Below are 22,400 nucleotides of genomic sequence, written 5' to 3'. Positions count from 1 at the left end.
TATTGACACGGTGCGTTATGCTTCACACCCTCTCACCCAGGTCCCAGTTTCTTATCACAGTGCATCCGCTGGCGGATCCCCGTATTATTATGCCGCTCAGCTGTCCCCCAGCAACCTTCCTGAGCCCCTCCCGTTCACAGTGGGAGACAACAAAACATACCAGGCATGTCTCTTTCAGCCTCACTGCATATTTGGTGGGGTTTCCCCACATTTGTGAATGCTAAAGGGAAACTACTGTCTGACGGTCGATTGCTTATTAATCCACAGGGTTTCTGGAATCCTCCGTTGGCTCCCAGGAAGAACTACAACATCTACTTTCAAGCTGTTAGCAGCACTGAGCGGGTAAATACTCGTATGAGCACGAGCTGAGCACATTGGCTAGCGTTATTTCTACAGGCCGCACTGCTAAAGCTTCTTAGGGACTTTTACATGCTTTACGAAAGCGTGTTGGGGGGGTTTTCTCACAATTTTGGCTACAAATTAAAATGATCTAAAATTATAAGCTTAAAATGAAATTTTTACAATATTCACTTTGCTGATCAAGCATCTCATCAAATTCTATAATCACTTTTGAAATTATGCGTATGGAAACCACAATGCAGACTCACATGCAGAGTTGGACTGGCCATCTCTTTGTTTGCCAAGAGACCAGCCCACAATTTTAGAGTCATTGGAACGAAAGCTGCCCAACTTCCATCCCTGTAACGTAAATACAGACAGTAAACTAGAAAACGGAGCCAATCCGGATATAGTTCAAAACACGTCCCGCATCACTCCCGCTGGTAGCTTCACCGTCGTGTAGAGAAGATAGCAACAGTCATGTGAAAGCAAAAACGATAAAAGTAGCGCAAAGGAATGGAAGTCTCTCGTCTGAGATGATGCAAACTGTGCCAAAATCACAGATATGTCCGTTGGAGCGGCTGCCGTAGCCCCCACCTCAGTGACAAGAGCAGGTTGAACAGGTGAAAAAAAGCAAGAGGCAGGCAGGCAGAAGGAGCAGCACAGATCAGGCTTTTCAAACCAGGGGACACTGTGAGCAGCAAGGTAACTGCCGGTAAGCTGTTGTTGGGACTTTGAGGAGATAGAGATGACGTTAACATATTGAAATATGAGTTTTCATCTCAACAATGGTTTGTCATTAATATCGATACCAATCAATTTGCTTTAATCATGACAATTGTCGAGAAGAGTGAATTGAAGTAAATAATGTAAACAAACGATTGATTGGCTTTAACTGTAAATTTATTTGAAGCCTAAATTCTGAATGTTTTTTTTAATACAATGCTGCCATTATTTGTTTGTCTACAAGCATGCATAAAGTCAGCTCCAACACTTTATTGTAGGTTAACTTGGTTGGTGTCGGCATGACAATGAGACTTTTACGATTATTAAAAAAAAAATACTGAATAGAGTTTATAGAACCCAATAAAATAAGATGGAACAGCAAATAGGATAGTCCTGTATTAATAATAATAATTTCCAAATATTTTTATTTTATTTTGTATTTACCAATCTTTATAAATTGTGATAATACTTCATTCTCGTCTTCTCAAGTCTGGCCAGGCCGTTGCTGTACCAGTTGAGGAGAGAAATATAGACTACATTTACATCCTTCTTAACATATACACAAATAATGGTTATGCTCTGCTAATTATGAGCGGACAAAAATGGCAGGGTGGATTTTTTTTTCCCAGTCCAGCCCTGCTCACGTCTCATTTTTCTATCCTTTTTCCCTTTAGGAAACTAAAACCCAGTGTTTGAGGCTTGCAACTAAAGGTAAGAACATTAAATTCCATTCATCACAATTGAGAAAGTGTCATGTTATTGCTATTACTGTACTACTACTGTTGTAGTAGTTGGTCTGCATCAAAATGAAATCAGACTATTCAGTTAGTTGTTTTTTTCTCTCTCTTCAGGTTGTTTTTTTTTCTTCTTCTTAATAACAGATTGTTGTGAACTGCATTAACAACTTATCATCCTCTTACCACCGGAGTGTTCCATAAAAGCGGACATCCGCATCATGAGTATTAGAGATATAATGCTAGAGAGAGAAATGTATTTGTGTGTGTGTGTGTGCGTGTGCAAAGGATCAGCACGCACGGTGTCTAAATGACGTGTTTTTTTTTTTTTTTTTAATCTGGGGCCATATGTTTGCCAGCATAATACAGTGGTTTTATAAGGTGCTTATTTAACCTGGAAATACATACATATGGTTGTAGTTGTTTTGAGGAAAGCTAGATCAGGTTATATAGCTAGCGGATTAATGGAGAGGTGGGGGATTGGATCCATGTTAAAAAGAAAATACAGTAGCAGGAGGAACAGCTCGCTGTTCTGTGTGAACAGTTCTGTGCTCGGTAATGTGAACGTACATATTTGAATGGCATAAATTTCGACGTCATTTCATTTAAATGGCCAAGCGGAAAGGTCAGAGTCAGTGCACACAAGCAATTGTGTCGTTATGGTAATACAAAAAAAAAGTATTGTCAGCCTTCAATGAACTGACAGACCTGACTTTGCCCTGCTAGACCTTGAAGGACTGTTAAACTAGATTGTAAAAAGGGACATTATTTCCAGTACAATCAGCCTTAATGACCGCAGAAAGAATCATTAAAGTGGATTTAGTTGTGTGTTCTGTGACGGCCGGCCGGGTCGGGTTATGGAGCAGACAGCTGGATCGAGAGGAGTCTCTGGTTCTTGGTGCAATCATTATTATTATTCTATTACCCACATTCATTTATTGCCTGGTTTAATAAGATGTTGATCTGGAAAACTTTTCCAAGGATCAAGAATGAAATTAGAACGTTTTTTGGGTCTGGCCCAGTCTCAAGTCAGGCACTGTATAGCCCGCCCTGCTCGGATCATATTCCCTTGCAGGTTCACTTTGAGGACACATGGACGTGAACGTTCACACAGAGAATAACTGTAAGTCCCCAAGTGGTGGCTCACTTCCATTTTGTCCCATGTCTCATTTTCCCTCACAAAATAGGCGGACAGTCAGGGGAGCTCGTGTTACCCGCGTCATCATATTGCAAGTGTTTGCTTGCTGGTTGTGAGAATTAAATAGGTCATTGTCGCTTTTGTCATGTCGCCCGGCCAGTCGGAAATCTGAGCGAAGTGACAGAATTGAAATTTTCCTGCAGTGATACGGCAGAACGGCACACTAATGGCCGCAGAGGTCAGACGACTGTCCCTTCGTTTCTCGCACTGCCCGTCTGCAAGTGTGCGAGCGCTGAGGCGAGGATTAAGTGTTGGTGGTCCTATTAGGTCATCTTGGCTATTGTGTGTGGTCATTGCTGCCTCAGGGACTTTTTTACTCTGTGTATGTATGTATGCATGTATGTGTGAGTGTTAGTGTACTGACCTGGATAATTTTTTTTACAGGAATTAAAAGCTACTACGGGCATTATGAGGTCATACTTGGACCTTGTAAATACTGTACTGTTGTTTTTGTGTTGTTGTTTTTTTGGGTCTTTACACTTGTCAATGAGAACAACTAAACCTGCTGTAACAGAGTTTGCATCAGGTTTTGGGGATATGCTAATGTTCGCTATTTTGATATTTGAACCTGTTTATATCAATTAATTTGTGGATAAATGATCAGAATTTACTGTCATTCCCATCTGGTCAAGAAACAAAAACATGTGTAATGCATAAATGTCCTGTCGTCCAACAGAATTTATACTGTTGACATAGTTTGTCGCATTTCCAAATATCTCCGCATTAGAAACATTTTACAACCAAATAATACGCTTACCAACAAGGCGGCAGATAAAAAGAACAAGAGATTATGTTTATCTTGTTGATATTTAGCTTTGTAAGTGGATTAGGGTTCGATGGATGCGCGGCCTGAAATCGAGTTTTGCGTTTGTCTTTATTTTGGATTATTTGGATTATCGTAATACACTAATGTTCTTACAGTGCAATACAAACTATTCTGGTGTTATGAGATCACTAAATAGAGATTAGGAGCATCAAAACAGCCTTGCGCTTTTGTGATCAACAGGATAAAAAACGACATCATGTGTTGTACTTGTGAACCCATTCTTTGCTGTATTTGCTTAATTCCAAATTCCTTGAAATCATCAGGAGCAGTCAGTATGAAGACAAGGAGCATGGACAGAAAGCAATCAAACCATATTTTTCTTTACTATACTGTAGATATAGATGGCTTCATTGAAACAACAATATAAAAGACACTTTAGTTGATTTTACTGTGAATATGAATGCAAATCTGAATATGTTTGAGCTTCATAAGATCCCCAGACAGAAGCTTTAGCTATATTTGCATCCTGAATGACAGTTGCCATGGTATCGATGCTAGCAGGAGTATTAAAAGTCTTGCTATTCACTTGATATAAAGTGCAAGCATTTTCAAAAGTTGCTTTTTAATTTTAGTTTTAATTTGATATTTTCGACCCTTTTCCTCACGTGGCATTTGCTTTACAGCTGCACGGTTCGAATGAATCTGTGCCAAGATGATAAATATTTGCTTTTTCTTTACTTTTGCACCTCGTTATTACATCATTGTTTTTTACAGAACTGAATTTTCATAACCAGAAAATAATGGGCTTTAATTGATTGAAATCAGCGATTTAGTGTTCACCACCAAAACGAAGACTTGTCATTATGTCCAAGGTGCGACAGAGGAGCCCGAAGTCATCCCTGACCCGGCTAAGCAGACGGACCGCGTGGTGAAGATCGCCGGCATCAGCGCCGGTGTCCTCGTCTTCATACTGCTGGTGCTGGTAGCCATCTTACTGGTCAAGAAAAGGTGAGTGACACCCAACCGACGCATGCAGAGGAAAGAACGTGCTAAGACACAAAAAAAAAAATAATCACATTGATTCATTCTCTTGTTGTGTCAGTCTCACTATTTGCTGTAGTAACACCATCTTCCATTCATCCACCATAAACGTTGATCTCCCTGTAGAACCACTTTTTTTAAATACTCTTTTCTTGGTTCAAGAAACAACTACTTGACAGAGGAAATTTACACAGCAGCAATGTGGTTAAAATCAGAATATTCCAATTTAGAGACCACAACTACTGTCCAAGGAATGTCGATGCATATTCAGACGGGTTACCAGTCTCAAATGGGACAGACATGAGTTCACAATTGCTTCAGGTGTAATATAGTCTACAAATACACAAACTAATTCAAACCACACACTCTAGAAAATGGACAAAGGATGTATCAGGTTGCTGGAAATTGTTTTTTCAGGGCATGGTGCCTCGCTGAGGTTGTTGGTTTGGATCAATATCATTAACATGGATGGCACAGTGTAAACACAGTCATAACCATAATTATACATATTGTTAGTAACTAGTGGTTAAAAAAAGTCACCACAATGTGGTTTAAGTATCTAAAGATTTTTGTTTTTAAATGACTACATTGAAGATAAATTGCTATTGACGTATGCTCTGGGATTTTGTGGTAGTTTGGTGCAGAGCATCACCATGTGGCGGCACATTGCAATTACAACTTAGTCAAGTCAAACTCTAACCCGTGTATAGCAGTCCTTTTTCAAAAGTGAGCATTGACTTTGCATCACGTTCATGTCTAATGGACTATCTACGCATTCACACAATTCACACATTTTTATACAAAAAATGTCAACAGTAACTTTACATGAAACGGTTTGCATTTAGAGAGATCAGTCCATCCATTTTCTGTCGTGCTTATCCTCCCAAAGGAATGAGGTGCGCCCTCTGGGCAGCTCACCCGCGGCCCTAATGTGGACCCGCGCTGTAGAAAATGAATGGATGGATGTGTTACACCTTAACCTAAACAAATTGGACTGAGTTTATGGCAACTCCCACACAGTACCCTCAGCTCTTTTATATCAAACGTCTACACTGGCCAGACAACCGTCATAATTCTCAATATCACATGTTCATTGTAAGGATTACGCTTTTTGAAGCTAGAGTGGGGTAAAAGGTCCAAAATCTTCGTACCTTTCCGGAGATGGGTTGTTTACTAACTCAGTCTTGTGGAGGAGACTTGGCACAGCGTCTTGCTTGCTGCGGTGCAACTGAACTGTAGCCAAGCTATATAAGGCTTCAAAGAAACGAACGACACGAGCCTTGAAATAAAAATGTTGACGCACACACTAGGTCGGTTTGATAGTATTTGTCTTTGATTCATGAGAGTATTGATTAAATCATGACACCTGTTTTCTGGTAGAGAATCTTTGGGGAGATCAATATCCATTGTCACTGAACCTTCGTGCAACTTTGACCAATACTGCATCTTTAAAATGGTGGGACAAGATAGCAAAGTTCTCCAATCTTGATGTTGGATAGTGGCAGCAAACTTCTGCGAGGATGATTAAAGTGGAAAACAGAGAAAGCACATTTAGCAGCTTTATTTGACTTCATTATTATCTTTTTTTTTTCAGAATTTGTTTTGAGCCTTGAACCTGATTTATTTATTTATTTTAAAGATATGGCCCGTAGTGTTGAAAGCTTTTTATTTTATTTAGCAGGACCCAAAGATGCTTTCTTCTGTTTCTGTTGTTGCTGGATGGGACAGGCCAGGATTGTCCTCATTTGCATATTCATGACCCTTATGTCTCTTTGCTTTCTGATTGGCTCACAATCCCAGGAGGACCTACTATTCGTACTCTTATTACCTGTAAGTAAACAACAAGCGAGCCAACAATCAGCTGTGTCCAGCTGCTGATCTCTTACTGGGCTAATTAGTGGCTAGATGTTGTTTTTATTTTAATTTTATTTTTTTTAAAGATGCAGTATACTTTTTTCAAGACAAAACACACATTTTCAGCTCTGACCAACCAGCCAAAGCCATCCTCATTGACGCCCTGCCAGGGCGGGGGGCAATTCACTGCCGCCTCAGTCAGATCAGCTTCTTTTTCTTTTTTTCTTCTTCTTTTTTTTTTTTTAAATATACATTTGAATCATTTACATATTTGGCAGCACTGAATGAACGAATGGGAAAATAGCAGCACATGCACAAAAGATGTCATGAAAAAGGACTGAAGTGAATGTGAATTGCCCTCAGCCCCGGTGTCCTCTACATGCTCCAAAGTCGCTCTGAAGCAGACGTCTCGCTTAAAGGGCCCAAGCTGTCCACAAAGCGGGCCAAAGTTGGGACCACAGGGGCCTGAGCGTGTTATTTGAAAAAAGAATGCTGCACTTGTGACTTGTAGCTCTGTGTGCATGTAGTCACGTGACCATCCATCCGCCCATCAAGTCACAGGTATCATGGAAACTCGGGTCTCTTGGCTGACAGTGGGTCGGAACCACTGCGCCCTGGTTTTGTGGGGGAGGCCTTTTGTTTTGTTTTCTTGCTCCTGTGGTGGTCCGTCTTGTTTTTTCTCTGCTTCGAGTCTATCTCACTGGCTGTGACAAATAAATGTGTAACTATGTAGACTAGAGTGACTAAACAGTTTCCATCTTAAAACATTTGTGAAGTTGATATAACTACAAAGAGTTGTTGATAATTGCAAATTGAACAAAAACAAAACAATAGTTAGTACCCACCATCTGATTGACATAAATGTGCTTGTAGAGCTGCTTCCCTTTGGTATTTAATAGCAATTGTGCCTGGAAGTAATATTCATTGCATAAAACATCCCCTCTGGAAATCCATAAACGGAATATTTTATCCTGTTTCCTTCCACCAATCATGCATTTTGCGTTATGTGGCCGGTGCAGAGGGTGTGGCTCTGTGCGTGTGTGTCATGTGTGTCTGTGGCCTTAGCGGTGACGGCGGTGTATTTTGAGAGCTAATAAGGTAACAAAGAAAGAAAAGCTCCGCATGTTTCCCACTTGTCTACTGGGAAGAAGTCAGAGTCGTATAAGCGTATCAGTCTGGCAACTAAAAAAAAAAATTTTTTTGAAAAACTTTCAAAGGGAATTGTTGTGGAATTCTCTCTAAATATTTGAAGACGTGGTTCAAATTTCTACTGTCACTGTATTTGTAAAATATGCTATAATAATAATGCAATAAAGTTGTCTGAACTGATACATACTATGGCTCTGGGTGTACAACTTTCCTGCATGCTTTGTCATGCTCAAAGTTGTAGTTTTCCTTGGATTTGATGTATTGGACCTCCTGGCAATTCTGTCTCATTATTTATAAACTTCTCACTTGTAAAAACAAAACAACAAAAAAAAGCTATCGTTTTAACAACCTTTCTCTCTGCGCTTCCTCAAATATTTCTTTATTTCACTGTGTTATATGACAACAGCCTGTGGAGAAAAATAGATGATGATCTCCTGAAGTGATCCTCTCATAATGCTCATGTATGACCTCATCCTAAACAAGACTCCTGATTAATAGTGTGTTTAGGAAATGCTGTCCCTTGCTGCCTTATTCTACTGGGAGTTTCCAAAACGACTGCTGTCAGATGAAGAAATATTTTAAACTGTATTCTTCTGGCAGCACACATGCTGAGAAGGGCTTTTTCTTTGGCTAACCTGAGGTCAAGGGTTATTTCTTGTAGCCCGTCTTTCCTTTGCTCCTAAAGTTGAGCCTGGTACATGCTGCCAACTGCTATTTCACATCTGCCATCCTTGCCTGTTTCTTTTCCTCTTCTCTTTTTTTTTTCTTCCTGTCCTCTTTTCTTCTCCTTTGCATCTTGAATCAGCCGCCTGCAGCCCACAGCTAGGCTAGACTCGATATTTGGCACACTGTGTTTCCTCAAATAGTGGCCGTCTTCCTAATAACCAGATGCGACATCCGCTAAAGGCAAAACCATTTGATCTCCATTGCTAGCCAAAACATCAGTACCCGATGTAACAAAATTTAGTCTGGAGTATTTGCAGTATCTGGCAATTTACCACGACGAATTTGACCTATTTGTTGGGGTGGGGTGGTGACACTTAGCCTGGTGAAGGGAGGCAACAAAAGCATGGCGGCCCACCTAGCTTATAAAGCACTGGGGGAAACCCTGTTATTTGTAGAGTTTACATAAAAAAAAAAGATTTTACTATGAAAAGTCCTAATAGACACTTATAAGCAATTTAGTAAATAACAATACAAACATAGCCACTACATGAGGAAATATGGTATATTCCTATACTTAACGGATGACTAAGCGAAGTGAAGCAGTGGCCTGCAGGCCAGCTGATGACCATTTTACGTCCGTTTGAATGTTACCTGACGCCGGTGGAATTTCCCCTCCCGTGACAGGAAGCTGGCTAAGAAGCGCAAGGACGCCATCGGAACCACCCGGCAGGAAATGACACATATGGTGAACGCCATGGACCGCAGCTACGCCGACCAGAGCACGCTGCACGCCGAGGACCCCATGGCGGTGACCTTCATGGACTCGCACAACCACAACAGCAGATGTACGTTGTTTTATTTGTAATACTATCAGATTACGCGTTATATGAAGCCTGGACAAAACACAATGAGCAAATGTATTTACTTTCTTTTACTGTGACGTCTATAACCGTCAATGGCAATGAATGAGCTATTAAAGTCCTGGAGAACATGCAGCTCAAAATCTGGTCTTGTCTCTTCAAACCATTTTGAGCAAGTGTGAAATTGCGAACATTTCCTCACGGTGCTTCCTCCCCGCAGCGCCCAACGATCCGCTGGTCCCCACTGCTGTGTTAGGTGAGACCCCCAATAGGTTGAATATGTCACATCTCTCACCCCCAACAAATAGCCCATAGCAGTCACCAGTCATCGTCATCTTTGGTCAGCCCTTGTCTTGTATGCATCATTCAGCCATTCAAAACATTTCCCGTTCACAACGTCTGATTTCATCGGCCTCCTTCACATCTCGGAGTCTCTTGTGTGTTGTACCGCTGGCATCTGTCTCCGCACTGGGTGGATAGTTGAGCTTGAATAACAAGGCTCATCGGTCAAAAAAAAACAAAACAACAACAACAGCAGCAAGTTTCAATATAAAAAGCACAGCAAAATAAACATTTAGCCTTGCGGAGTAAGACAACTTGCAATATCTCTTGTGTGGAAACGTAACCCCTTACAACCAAGCAGACTGTGTTTACACTTACTTCAATCATCCCCAAGCCCGGCCATGCTTTTTTATTTTCCCTCTGAGCATTTTGGATAGTCAGTGTAATTACAAACCTCCCGCACCTCGGAGACCTAATTATTTCCACACTTTTGATTGGTTTTGAGAGGCATCCAATTCCCTGCCCGAGAAGAGAAGGAAAATGTTGTCAATGTGATATTTACTCTGGAACTCATCAAAGCTTTCGCATTTTGCCAAAGACCAACTCCACTTGTTTCCTTTTCACGCCTTAGATTTCGTTTGGCGTTGACAGTGCAGCACCGTCAGTAGCAACCCGCCCTCCGGGCCTTCGAAGCCTCGAAGAGCCACCAAACTGTGTTGATCAAGCGTTCCATAACCTCTAATTCGGACTGAAAGATGTTGTTCCTCTCTGTCCAGGCCAATCACGTCACAGTATAGGGGGCAGTCGTGGGGAAGCAGTGAATTAATAGACGCTGTCAGGTCAGGTTTATCGTTAATTGGCCAGACGAGGGCAATAACATAGCTTAGCGGCTATTAATGAGCTAACACGTCCTCGGAGCAAAGAAAAGCATCGGGTGAGTGCAATAAACAATGTCAGTTGATAAGTAGTTGCCAAGGCGAGACTAACCTACAACAGCACAAACGTAGGCCTGTAGTGATTAAAAAAAATAATAATAATTGTGCTTTTGTTCAATATAATTAAATGTCTTTTTAATTAACAACAAGCTTCCAAGTCTGTATTTGAAAGCTTTAATTGCCACTACAATGCCACATAAATATATATATTTTTGGGGGGTGTGAAAATATTCTATCAACATTACCCATTTACCCATTCCCTGCCAATCTGGGATGACATCATTCATTATGCGTGCCCCTATAAACAAACCCTCGTCAAATCCTATTTATGACCGCACAGTCTGACATTTTACTTCTTTTTTTTTTTCCTGCTGCTTGGACATGTAGTTCCAATCACAGGTAGGTATCCATTTGCAAACATTAATGAACGCAAGTTACTAGTCACATAATTGTATACAAATCGTCTTGCTCTGACCATTTTTGTCGCCAGCTTTGACCTTGAATAATCTCCTCCCTCCACACACAGACGAGAATCATAGTGCATCGGCGGCAGAGAACAGCAGGCTCCTGGACGTCCCCCGCTATCACTGTGAAGGCACCGAATCGCCTTACCAGACCGGACAGCTGCACCCCGCCATCAGAGTGGCCGACCTCCTGCAGCACATCAACTTGATGAAGACGTCCGACAGCTACGGCTTTAAAGAGGAGTATGAAGTAAGTCGGCAACAACTCCAAAGTTTCCCTATGAAAAATCTGCTTACCGTTGTCTGATTTTTATTTGGGGTTTTTTTGTTTTGCAACTGGGATCTTAACAACTTATTATGTCACATTTAATGTTGTTTTCTATTTTGTATGTGTTGTTGGTGATACAGAGTTTTTTTGAAGGCCAGTCAGCAACCTGGGACGTGGCAAAGAAGGAGCAAAACCGCACCAAGAACCGTTACGGCAACATTATCGCATGTGAGCAAATGAGGGCTGTCAGCCAATTCAAGTTTTTAATTGTAATTAATCGCACGGTTTACACAGTTAACTTTGGGATTCATCGCAAATTAATCTCACATTTTATCTGAATGTTCAATAACATATTTTGTGCTAAGTTATTAATGCTCTAAATAACATAAAAGTGGTTAAATATGCTTCCCTAATGCAAATATGGTTACATGTAGTTAATTAAATAATTTTCAGGGAATACCCATGCAGTTTTAAAATCCATATTGCATAACCTCTACATTTCCAGGAGAAAGAATTTGGAGAGCTGAAGAAATGGACAGACACAATATAACAAGAAACAACACGGTCATATAATTGATGGTTGTTTTGTTTCATCCATCTCACATTTGTCCTTTTTTTTCCATTTCTCCTCCTTTCCATACTGTCCTTCTGTCTCTTTTCCTCAGATGATCATTCAAGGGTTATTCTGCAGCCCATTGAAGATGACCCCTCCTCCGACTACATCAACGCCAACTACATCGATGTAAGTGGAAACGCGTCGAATGCTACTATTGGCTCCCAACGAAACCAACGAAACCACACTCCCTCGCTCGTATGTCAGGCCTCTATACCTTTAATTGCTTCTCCAAAACATCCATTGCTCCATTTTCACGCATTCCAACACTTTCATTATGCTTTGTTCGCAACTGTTGTTTATTCGTTTATTTTTTCTTAGTTTTATACAATCGCAGAGAAAATGAATGAATTATCCTGCTACCCTACGCTCCATAGTAATTGGAACTACTTTATTTCGCATATGTAATATCAGAATTGTTTTTTTATATATATACTAATACGCTAGTATAATAACATGCTGCTTTGTAATTCAATTTAATTAATTGAACACTGACACTATTTTAATTCAATTAAATGTCAGAAAAAACGATTATTTTTCATGCATTTATTTAATCCATCCATTTGTTCATCAACTTCCTCATTTTATTAGCCATCATCATCATCAACCACTTTCACTTCTCCACCTGCACTCACCTTTACAACCATTATCACTTGGTTGTTGTTTTTTTAATTAATTTTTCTGTCATTAGATTGCTTGCTGCCACCCACGGCACTCTAGAAATAGAATGAGTAGACTGGGCACTTCCGGATAGATCACATTTGTCATTATAATAAGACAATTCTATAGATGACATCAAAATGGTCACAAAAGACACTTGATGTCCAATTAAATGATCAATCGTCAGCTTCTATTTGAGGATTTGTCCTTTCTATTTCATCTAATTCTAGTTGAGCTTTTTTTTTTCTGTGTGTGTGTGTTTTTGTGCCATGCCCATACATGTCACGTCAAAGCAACTTTTCTGTTTCTGGTTGACGCTCACTGACATTATTGTGCTCTCTTTCTTTCTTTCCTTCCTTCCTCCTTTCTTCCACTCGTTCTTTCTGCCTGTGGCTTGGCCTGTAGATTTGGCTGTACAGGGATGTAAGTATGACTGTGGACTCTTTCATTCGTTGACATCCATTCATGCACCCAGCAGCCGTCAAATGCTCAAGGCCAGGCTCTGTCTCCACCTTTCACCTTTTTGACCTCTCGCCATGTGAGAGATTTCACCTCATCTCGCGCCACGCACCCCCCCCCCCCCCTCACTTTGCACTGCTATCACTGTGCTTGACGACTCCCTTTCTGTGTCTCATGCCCTTTTGGACATGACAGCCACTTGACAGTAGTCAAGGTGACACATTTGACCACACTTTGCTTTGGGTTTGTTTTTAAATAACAGAGCCAGTTCTCACCCGTAACCTCAAATTTGAACAAGATGTGTAAAGACTGTCCATTTGAATAATTTTGCAACATTTTCAACATGACGTTTTTTTTTATTCTGATGATATTACTTCAAATGTAGTCAACCTGGGACATCCTTTACTTTAAATCATATTACACAATAAATATTAATCTTGGAGGTGATGCTCGTAGGTGGGAGCAACCTGAGCCGTTCTTTTTTTTTTTTTTTTTTTGGGCGATAATCCTGTTGAAATGAAATGTGATGTGAAATCAGCAACACCACTTTTGTTTTGTGCTTTCAGGGTTATCAGAGACCAAGCCACTACATTGCCACTCAGGGTGAGCTGTGTTCAAGCAAATAATATTAAAAACAACAGAAACTAATGATTAATAATGTGCAATCGATGATGTTTATGCTTGCAGGTCCTGTGCATGAGACGGTGTATGACTTCTGGAGGATGGTGTGGCAGGAACAGTCAGCCTGTATCGTCATGGTGACCAATCTGGTCGAGGTGGGGAGGGTAAGTTGTTCTTTCCCCTCCGTGTTGTTAGAAATAATCGGCAATGGCCTTAAACTAATTATGTACACTTTTGTTTTATTTTTAATTTCCAGGTGAAGTGTTACAAGTACTGGCCAGATGATGCCGAAGTGTATGGGGACTTCAAGGTGACCTTTGTTGAGGTGGAGCCGCTTGCTGAATATGTGGTCCGCACGTTCACATTGGAGAGGGTGAGTGGACAACATCAGCTCGGAAAATAATTGAATAAAATCATTTGTATCTGCATAATGCATCTCTCTGTGTGTGTTACTATTCTAGTGACCATTCATTGGTAACTTCACTTAAATAGCACTATAAAATTTATAGGGCGCTTTATAGTGAGTGGATACGGATTTATCACATCAATGTGCTTTGTTTCTCCTCAGCGTGGGTTCAATGAGGTGCGAGAAGTCAAGCAGTTCCACTTCACAGGCTGGCCCGACCACGGAGTTCCGTATCACGCCACGGGACTACTCTCCTTCATCCGCAGGGTCAAAATCTCCAATCCGCCCTCTGCCGGGCCTGTTGTGGTCCACTGCAGGTAAGAGGAAACGCTACATAGCTTCACATGTACACCCAGAAAAGAACAGAAATCGAAATATGTCATTGTTTGGTGTCCGTGTGCAGCGCCGGGGCCGGACGCACCGGCTGCTTCATCGTCATCGACATCATGTTGGACATGGCGGAGCGGGAAGGCGTGGTGGACATTTACAACTGCGTCAAGGCACTTCGGTCCAGGAGGATCAACATGGTACAGACTGAGGTGACTGCATTACCCATCATCCATCTGCATCAACATGCTAGGGCCAGACACGGTAAAACGGCGCGCTGTTGGACTCGGGACACGCACGGTACAGGCTGAAGGGAAGACAACCATAACATCTTCCCATCTGTTTGTCTATGATGTTGACTCAATGCTTGTCACCCTCCAACGTCATGACCGCGAGCATTTGCAACACACGCCATAAACAGGAGAGTAAAGGTGTAAGCTAACACGAGGAAGATGGCAAAAACAACATCTTTCTGGGATAGCAAAAGAAAAAAGCCAAAGAGAAAAAGTTATTTCCCCATTTTGAAGATAATGTGTTCTATAAAAACTCCCAAAATGAGTTGAGCAGGATTAGTATTGAAAATTTTGATTTGCTGCCATCTGGTGGTAGCTTAAAAGAACAACAACTGCAATCGTTTAAATCCTGGCATCGTTGCTTTCTTGAAGTAGTGTAAATGAATATATTAAAAAGATAAATTATTTTTATGCTGTATTCATACTCTGTTAAGTATGGATTTCTATTTTTAAAACCCAATTGATCAAATTTTTACTAATGTGATCTATATTTTACCCCTTTTATAAATTGTTTTGCAGCCCCAATTGGGACACATAGACTAGTAAAATCCACAATTTAAGTTCAACTTTAGTAATCAAGCTGGAGAAGCCTCCTGAAATCCGAACGACTTCATTGATCATCTCCATAACTCCACCTGCCATCCGCCACCTTTCACTCACCGTCTTGTTATTTCACCTCCAACAAGTTTCGTCGCTGTGATCGTTGTGTGCCGGGGAAAAGTGAAGTGTGCATGCAAGCGTGTGCGATGCTAAAACGCGCTCCTCTTCTGCGTTGCGCAGGAGCAGTACATATTCATCCACGATGCCATATTAGAGGCGTGTCTGTGTGGTGAAACGGCCATTCCTGTCTGTGAGTTCAAAGCTGCTTTCTATGAGCTCATCCGCATCGACTCCCAGACCAACTCGTCCCACCTGAAGGATGAGTTTCAGGTAATTTTGACATTTTCAAAAGGTCACAATTCATGTTGATTTAAAAGCAGACTTAATGTACTTGTATGCACATCATTATTATTATGTTAATTGGCGTAGACAATCTTGCAGACGCATTTTCAGAAATAGGCAGATGAGAAAAGATGTATTTGGTTGTTCAATTTCACACTTGGTGGACGATCCAGACACTCCAGAGAGCCAACGATTTGTATCCAAGTAATTAAAAAGTCAATTTTCCGTAATGTGCCACGTCGAACAAAATCCACAACTTCTGTCATTTTCTTTTTACTTCCATCAACTCACTGGTGCGCATATTTTGCTTTCCGGGAGCGCAACGAACTCACTCGCGCTCCTCTCTGGATTTCTCCTCCAGACTTTAAACTCGGTGACTCCTCAGCCACAGCCTGAAGACTGCAGCATTGCATTGTTGCCTAGAAACCAGGATAAGAACCGCTTCATGGACGGTCTTCCGCCCGACAGATGCCTGCCCTTCCTCATCACAATCGATGGGGAAAGTAGCAACTACATCAACGCCGCTCTCATGGATGTAAGTTCAACGACACACTCTATTGGACAATAAACAATATGGATGCTAAATTGTTTGAAAACAGAGGGAAAATACTTTAAATGATATGGAAATAAAGATACTACTGGTCAAATGTTTGAGAAGAGTCAACAGTGGTGGGGGGGGTCAGCAAGAAATTGTGTTTTTGCCTAAAACCTTTGACCAGTAGAATACACACACATGTTTATTCAGTCACTCACACACACACACATGCAGTCTCCCCTCCCTGTTTGTGTGATGCTGTGTTTGTGGTTCAAGCACACGAGAAAGCTAGAGACAAATCCAGGTTCTGATTAAAAGCGCAATGAGTTCCTGCACCGCAGTTGTAAAAGCAGCAACAGTTGGCCTGAACGTGTTTTTGTCATTATGTCATGACTTTGGGGGGGAAAAAAGAAAAATTGTCCAAATTGTACTGTGAATGTACAAACAACATCTCTATGGGTTATTTGCTATTGTTAGTTAATAGTTTTTATTTTATTTTATTTTTTTACAATCTGTTGTCATAGGAACACGGCAGTTTCTCGTGAGTGACATAGTGTAGTGTGTTTTCATGAGAAATTAGAAGGACGTTGATGGAAATGGATGGAATCCATTGGCATTTCTTTTATTCAAAAATCTTGAATTTTTGATGGTAAACTGAAGTGGTTTTAGCATTTTCGAAATCAATATAGTTCACAGCTTGCTTGGGCACAGAGAAAATCATTTTACATATTGTCAGCCTCTTAAAATAATAGGCTAAGTTATATTGTCACAAAAGTATTATTATTATTTTTTGCCTTAAAGTTGACCCCCAAAAAATTCTGTCTAAACCTGAAGCTCTGATTAAATATTGTTTGTAAAATATAAATAAAGCAGCATAATCCACCCGTTTTTATCCATCTTGGGGGGGGGGAGGCCATTTTTTAAATTTATATATTTATTTAATTTTATTTTATTAACCATTATTCAAAAGTGTAAGTAAGGGGCGGCCATTTTGCCACTTGCCGCTTTTTTTCTGAAAATGACATCAGTCGCTCAGGGCTCAGGTAACGACCAATCACGGCTCAGCTTGAAAATATCACATGACCAAACTCAGACAACAGGTGAGCCGTGATTGGTCGTTACCTGAGCCCTGAGCAACTGTGATGTCATTTTCAGTCAACAGCGAGTAGCAGCCAAGACAAAATGGCTGCCCCCTGAGAATGGATAAAAACAGGTGTCTTAACTCCGATTCCACACACACACAAAATATACATTTTTGGGGCTGACAATATAAAATGTACAGTAGCGTTGTTTGTTCCCCCCCTTCTGCCATCCTACTAAATTCTCATGAAGAATACTTTGGATAGTGTGACTTGTAAGGTGAGGTCTTGCACAGGTGTAGCAGGATTGTGAGTAAACCTGATGGACTTGAGTGCGTTTTGTAAAAATCGGTCTTAGTTAAAACCTGCCTTTTGGCCTCTCTCTAACCAAGCTGTCAGAGGAGTTCCAGGTAACGGGATTTCACTTCCAATATTCCAATACTGGATTTGTTTCATGGCTTCGCTGTCTATCCCGCCACTCCCGCCCACCTTCTGTCAGTGTCTTGCCTGAGTTCACACGCGCTCCTCGCCCCTCATGTTTCCCACGCCATCCACACGTGCGGCTGCGTAGCGTCGGTCCATTCTGACACAGACTATATGACGTGGGTGTGTTTGCATCTGTGGCGCATGCGACCCCCCCCGCATGATGACGTGATCAAGCATCCCGAAGCTTGTATGGTTGATCGGCCCTGCCCCGCGTGAGAGAGTCGAGAGCGGCGTGTGTCTCCGACGGAACCTTGCAAACACGTCTGACCTCTCCTGTCGCCGTTTTACTTTCAGAGCTACAGACAGCCGGCTGCCTTCATCGTCACTCAGCACCCTCTGCCCAACACGGTCAAAGACTTTTGGCGCCTGGTCTACGACTACGGGTGCACCAGTCTGGTGATGCTCAATGAGATCGACCTCGCGCAGGTACATTGTGACTTCCGCATCACCCGCAGAAGCGCGGAGTGTTTCGTCTCATCTCATATACGGAATCATCTACACAGGGATGTCCCCAGTACTGGCCGGAAGAAGGCATGCTGCGCTACGGGCCCGTCCAAGTTGAATGTATGTCCTGCTCAATGGACTGCGATGTGATCAGCAGGCTGTTCAGAGTCTGCAACCTGACCAGGGTGAGCGCGCACGCACACACACACGAGTTGCTATCGATCGTCAACGTGGGAGTGTATATTTCTGACTGTGGCTATGCGTTGCCCTGTTAGCCTCAGGAAGGCTACTTGATGGTTCGGCAGTTCCAGTATTTGGGCTGGGCGGGTCACAGGGAGGTCCCGGCCTCCAAGCGCTCTTTCCTCAAGCTCACCCTGCAGGTGGACCAGTGGCAGCGTGAGGGAGAGGAGGGAGAGGGACGAACTATCGTCCACTGCCTGTGAGTAAACACTCGATATTCGTTGAAGGAAAAAAAAATGTGCCAAGTTATTTATTTTCTTTTCTTTTTATTTTATTTCTTTGTTTGTTTTGCCTAGTCATTTTCATTTATTTTTATTTTTATTTTTTTTGCCAAGTTATTTATTTATTTAATTAATTATTTTTTTATTTTATTTTTTTATTTTTTTTGTATTACACAAGCAATACCAATTCACTGGAACATTGTTCTCTGGGAGCCAACTGTAGAACATTGGTTCTCTGTTTTATTTTATTCTTTTACACCAAAAAATGTATCTGAGGTACTAGATAAATAAACAAAAACCGTTTAAAACAGCTGTAGTCTGTAACGTTCTAACATTTAATTCAGTGATTCCGAATGTTACCACTAGAGGGCCCACATGTGGTACTCTATGACAAATACTGTTCTTGAACGTGTGTTCTTCCTAATTCAATTTTTTTTTGTCTATTCAGGGAAACATCATGTAATAATATTCTATATAAACATGACAATGCTGTTTTCTATAGTTTTGTTTATTTATTTATTTATTTTCACCCCCCCCCCCCCCCCCCCCCCCAATGTTAAACTTTTAGGTAATAAGGTCATAGTCCAAGAAAAAGAAGACATAACGTTGCACAATACAAACAGATGAAAACCTAATTCGCGTGGTGTTTGTGTCCGTAAAGGAACGGCGGCGGGCGCAGCGGCGTGTTCTGCACCAGCAGCATCGTGTGCGAGATGGCCAAGAGGCAGAGCGTGGTCGACGTCTTCCACGCCGTCAAAACGTTGAGGAACAGCAAGCCCAACATGGTGGACGCTCCGGTGAGGACAAACGCTGCTTCCGGATGTCTGGGATTGTTGTTGATTATCGGCTCTTGTGATTAGAAGTGGGAAAAAATCATAAGAATGTCAATATACATTTTATAGAAATATTAATATAATGTAAAATAAATATATTTAATCTCAATATTAATTTAATTCTAATTAAAATTAAAAAATATTTTTTTTAATTCCACCTGATGGGAAAAGGAAAGTAGTAGTATAACATCTGTGATGTTTTTGCATCTCCAGGAGCAATACAGGTTCTGCTACGACCTTGCGCTGGAGTTCATCGAGTCCTCCTAAACGTGCGAGAAGATGGCGGAGGAGAGCAGGAAAACAAAATGATCCCTCGCCATTCCTTCCAGACCGAGTCAGAGCGCCCCCTCATGGACGTGTGCTGAAGAGACTTTGAACCTCCTTTTATGCTGATCTTGTACAGCTTCTTGAGCGCCATCGGGCCCCTGGATGCGAGCGGGGGCCACAAGTCAACAACGTTTCGTCTCTGCGACACGCCCCAGCACTCCATACCTGCCAGCGGCTTCAGGTGTGATCGTCGTCACGATGTCGTTTTTGACCAAACACAAGATGATCGCTAAACACGTCAAATAACCGAGAGACGGACGTGAAAGAAGGTTTACATGTTAAGTATTATTCGGCTTTTGCATTCGTCATGAAGAAGAAACTTGTAGTCAAAAGAAATGTGATTTTTATTTGTATTTGCGTTTGTTTGTTTGACGTTGATTTTCTTCATTTAATTGTTTTTTTTTTTTGTGTTAAAGTGAACACGTTTGAGTTTTAATTGTTGTAATCCAGGGCTGGGCCCGACACACTTTCAATTCATCACACTGAAAGAGCTCCTTAAAAGAGATATGGACTCGTTAGCAATTAGCTTAGCATTCCGATTAGTTCAGTCGAGCCATTCACGGCGCGCGTCCCTTTGGCTTTGGTTCTTTGTACGATGGCGGCCTACCGACCTATTTTCTCCCTCTTTTTACGCCACCGCGGATGTTTTATTCATAAGCCAAAGACTTGTTGTAAATAGTTGAAGCACATTGTTCGTATTTATTGTTTACTTGCGTTGCTTCTAAGAACAATCACTCTTCACTCCGCCGCCAACCATAAAGCCCAATGACGTAATGGGGCCCACCAGTGAGCGGAGCGTGTAAGAACAAGCTGTATATCGGAGCATTAGCGCTACGCTAGTTTTTTTTTTTTTTTTCAGTATTTACTCTGTTGTTATTGTCTTGTTTTCATTTGAAAAAGAGTCTGTGACGTTACTGTGCTTTCTTTGGTGCAAAACAGCCCCGTCGTGCTCAGCGCAGTATTTGGGCCCAGCGTCCGAACGGGGTGAGCTGTTTTCCCCCCCGCCAGCAGAGAAAGCGACGCTCGTGCCTAAATCTTTTTTTTTTCGTTTTTTTGGAGTTATTGTTTCAAGCGGCATCCTGGATGGAGAGCAGACTTTGTTGAATGCGTCACCGTGTTGACTTGTGCCGACTGACGTGTTTCTGTTTTTTCGCACAAGTGTCACTGGGGCAAAGAGAAAAAAGTGTAAATAGAATATAAGATGTTTGGCTCTTGCAAGGTTGCATCATGTAAATAGTACGTTAAAAGTTGAGATTTAACAGACAGTTGAAATGTTGTCATCTCTTTGTTTGTACAAACAAATGTTTAATGTTAATTCTCTTGGTGGAACCTAAATTGTTTTTTATGTTCGTTTTTTTGTTTTGTTTTTGTTTTTGTTAAAAAAACAAAAGGATGTAAAGCAATACTGAAACAACGGATTTAGTTCCAGTAAAAGTGGCCATGGTCAACAGTGGGTGACGTTTGCTGCCAAGCCAGTCTAAATATAAAGTTCAATATTCATAGTTATTGTCTGTAATGTTTGGCTTCTTTGCTGTAATAAAAAAAAGACCACTACTTTCAGAAAGACTTTAATTTTATGAACACAACAAACATCAGGAAATCACTCAGGTTTGACTACTACCTGGTCCCTTACCTGGTTTGTTCTATCCTGTGCTATTAGCTACCAGTCCCATTCTTCTACGCAGGTTGTAACACTGCCTGACTCGCCTGTCCTGTTCCATTGTCAATTTGTTCCCCATACGGTGTATTACTGCCTGTCTCACTACACCTGTCCTCTTCCATTGACTATTTGTTTCCCATTCGGTGTATTTCTGCCTGTTTCACTACCCCTGTCCTGTTCCATTGACTATTTGTTCCCCATACGGTATATTACTGCCTGACTCACTAGCTCTGTCCTGTTCCATTGACCATTTGTTCCCTATACGTTGTATTACTGCCTGTTTCACTACCCCTGTCCTGTTCTATTAACTATTTGTTTTGCATATGGCGTATTACTGCCTATCTCACTACCTCTGTCCTGTTCCATTGACTTTGTTCTGCATTCGGTGTATTACTGCTTGTCTCACTACACCTGCTCTTTCCTGTCATTTTCAATTGGCTACTAGTTACTGCCTGACTCACTCCACTTATCCTGTCCAGTCCTGTTCTATTGGCCATGTGTGGTATCCCGTGCCGGCACGGTTAATTCTCGTCGCACTGGAAAAGCAAATGTCTCACAACCCCGCTGCTTTCTTCAAAAAGTTTAATTTGCATCTTTATTTACACATGGTGGATGGCAGTAGTTTAAAGAGTCAAATTATACTTTTAAACACAAAGCAAGAAGTTAAATCAAAAAATGATAATGAATTGTTGAATCCAAACCTTGCATTAAAAAAAAAAAAAATCTTACGGTAAATGTGTCCGGGCTAAAGAAACCTCAAAAAGAAAATATCTTATCTTGAAAAGAATCTTATAAACACTAACCAATCTGTAGAATGCTGTAATACTGACCAGCAATGAAACACTAAATAATACATTCATTTTCACTACCCTGCATGCTATCTGAAGAGCCTATAAAATCATGTGGACAAAAGAACTCTTTGAAACAACAAAAACATGATCAAGCGCGTAAAATATTTCCATTCAAATTAGG

At 41.2% G+C, this 22,400-nt stretch overlaps 1 protein-coding gene across 15 annotated transcripts in view; it reads left to right on the top strand.

Moving 5' to 3' along the window:
• ptprk (protein tyrosine phosphatase receptor type K) overlaps nucleotides 1–21,140 on the top strand; it is a 78,963-nt gene extending 57,823 nt beyond the window's left edge. For 2 of the 15 annotated variants that reach the window (XM_086060574.1, XM_086060579.1), the window contains 23 exons: nucleotides 41–163; nucleotides 268–342; nucleotides 1,740–1,776; nucleotides 4,636–4,771; nucleotides 6,605–6,634; nucleotides 9,158–9,318; nucleotides 11,077–11,264; nucleotides 11,411–11,510; nucleotides 11,948–12,093; nucleotides 12,961–12,978; nucleotides 13,581–13,617; nucleotides 13,702–13,799; nucleotides 13,892–14,008; nucleotides 14,204–14,358; nucleotides 14,445–14,580; nucleotides 15,442–15,591; nucleotides 15,965–16,138; nucleotides 17,610–17,627; nucleotides 17,998–18,129; nucleotides 18,207–18,332; nucleotides 18,423–18,586; nucleotides 19,270–19,405; nucleotides 19,655–21,140. In XM_086060574.1, the coding sequence (XP_085916700.1) occupies nucleotides 41–163; nucleotides 268–342; nucleotides 1,740–1,776; nucleotides 4,636–4,771; nucleotides 6,605–6,634; nucleotides 9,158–9,318; nucleotides 11,077–11,264; nucleotides 11,411–11,510; nucleotides 11,948–12,093; nucleotides 12,961–12,978; nucleotides 13,581–13,617; nucleotides 13,702–13,799; nucleotides 13,892–14,008; nucleotides 14,204–14,358; nucleotides 14,445–14,580; nucleotides 15,442–15,591; nucleotides 15,965–16,138; nucleotides 17,610–17,627; nucleotides 17,998–18,129; nucleotides 18,207–18,332; nucleotides 18,423–18,586; nucleotides 19,270–19,405; nucleotides 19,655–19,708 (2,511 nt within the window). In that variant the 3' untranslated portion in view covers nucleotides 19,709–21,140. The remainder of the gene's footprint in view (nucleotides 1–40; nucleotides 164–267; nucleotides 343–1,739; nucleotides 1,777–4,635; nucleotides 4,772–6,604; nucleotides 6,635–9,157; nucleotides 9,319–11,076; nucleotides 11,265–11,410; nucleotides 11,511–11,947; nucleotides 12,094–12,960; nucleotides 12,979–13,580; nucleotides 13,618–13,701; nucleotides 13,800–13,891; nucleotides 14,009–14,203; nucleotides 14,359–14,444; nucleotides 14,581–15,441; nucleotides 15,592–15,964; nucleotides 16,139–17,609; nucleotides 17,628–17,997; nucleotides 18,130–18,206; nucleotides 18,333–18,422; nucleotides 18,587–19,269; nucleotides 19,406–19,654) is intronic. The other 13 variants (XM_086060575.1, XM_086060577.1, XM_086060576.1 and 10 more) reach the window with 13 other exon arrangements.
• Nucleotides 21,141–22,400: the final 1,260 nt, after the last annotated feature.

Source organism: Leptonotus elevatus, chromosome 18 (assembly GCF_054856555.1).
Source record: "Leptonotus elevatus isolate MCC_2025b chromosome 18, RoL_Lele_1.0, whole genome shotgun sequence".
NCBI classification, from domain to species: domain Eukaryota; kingdom Metazoa; phylum Chordata; class Actinopteri; order Syngnathiformes; family Syngnathidae; genus Leptonotus; species Leptonotus elevatus.
The sequence above is the reverse complement of the archived record's forward strand: the minus strand, read 5'-3'. Positions and strand labels throughout refer to the sequence as shown.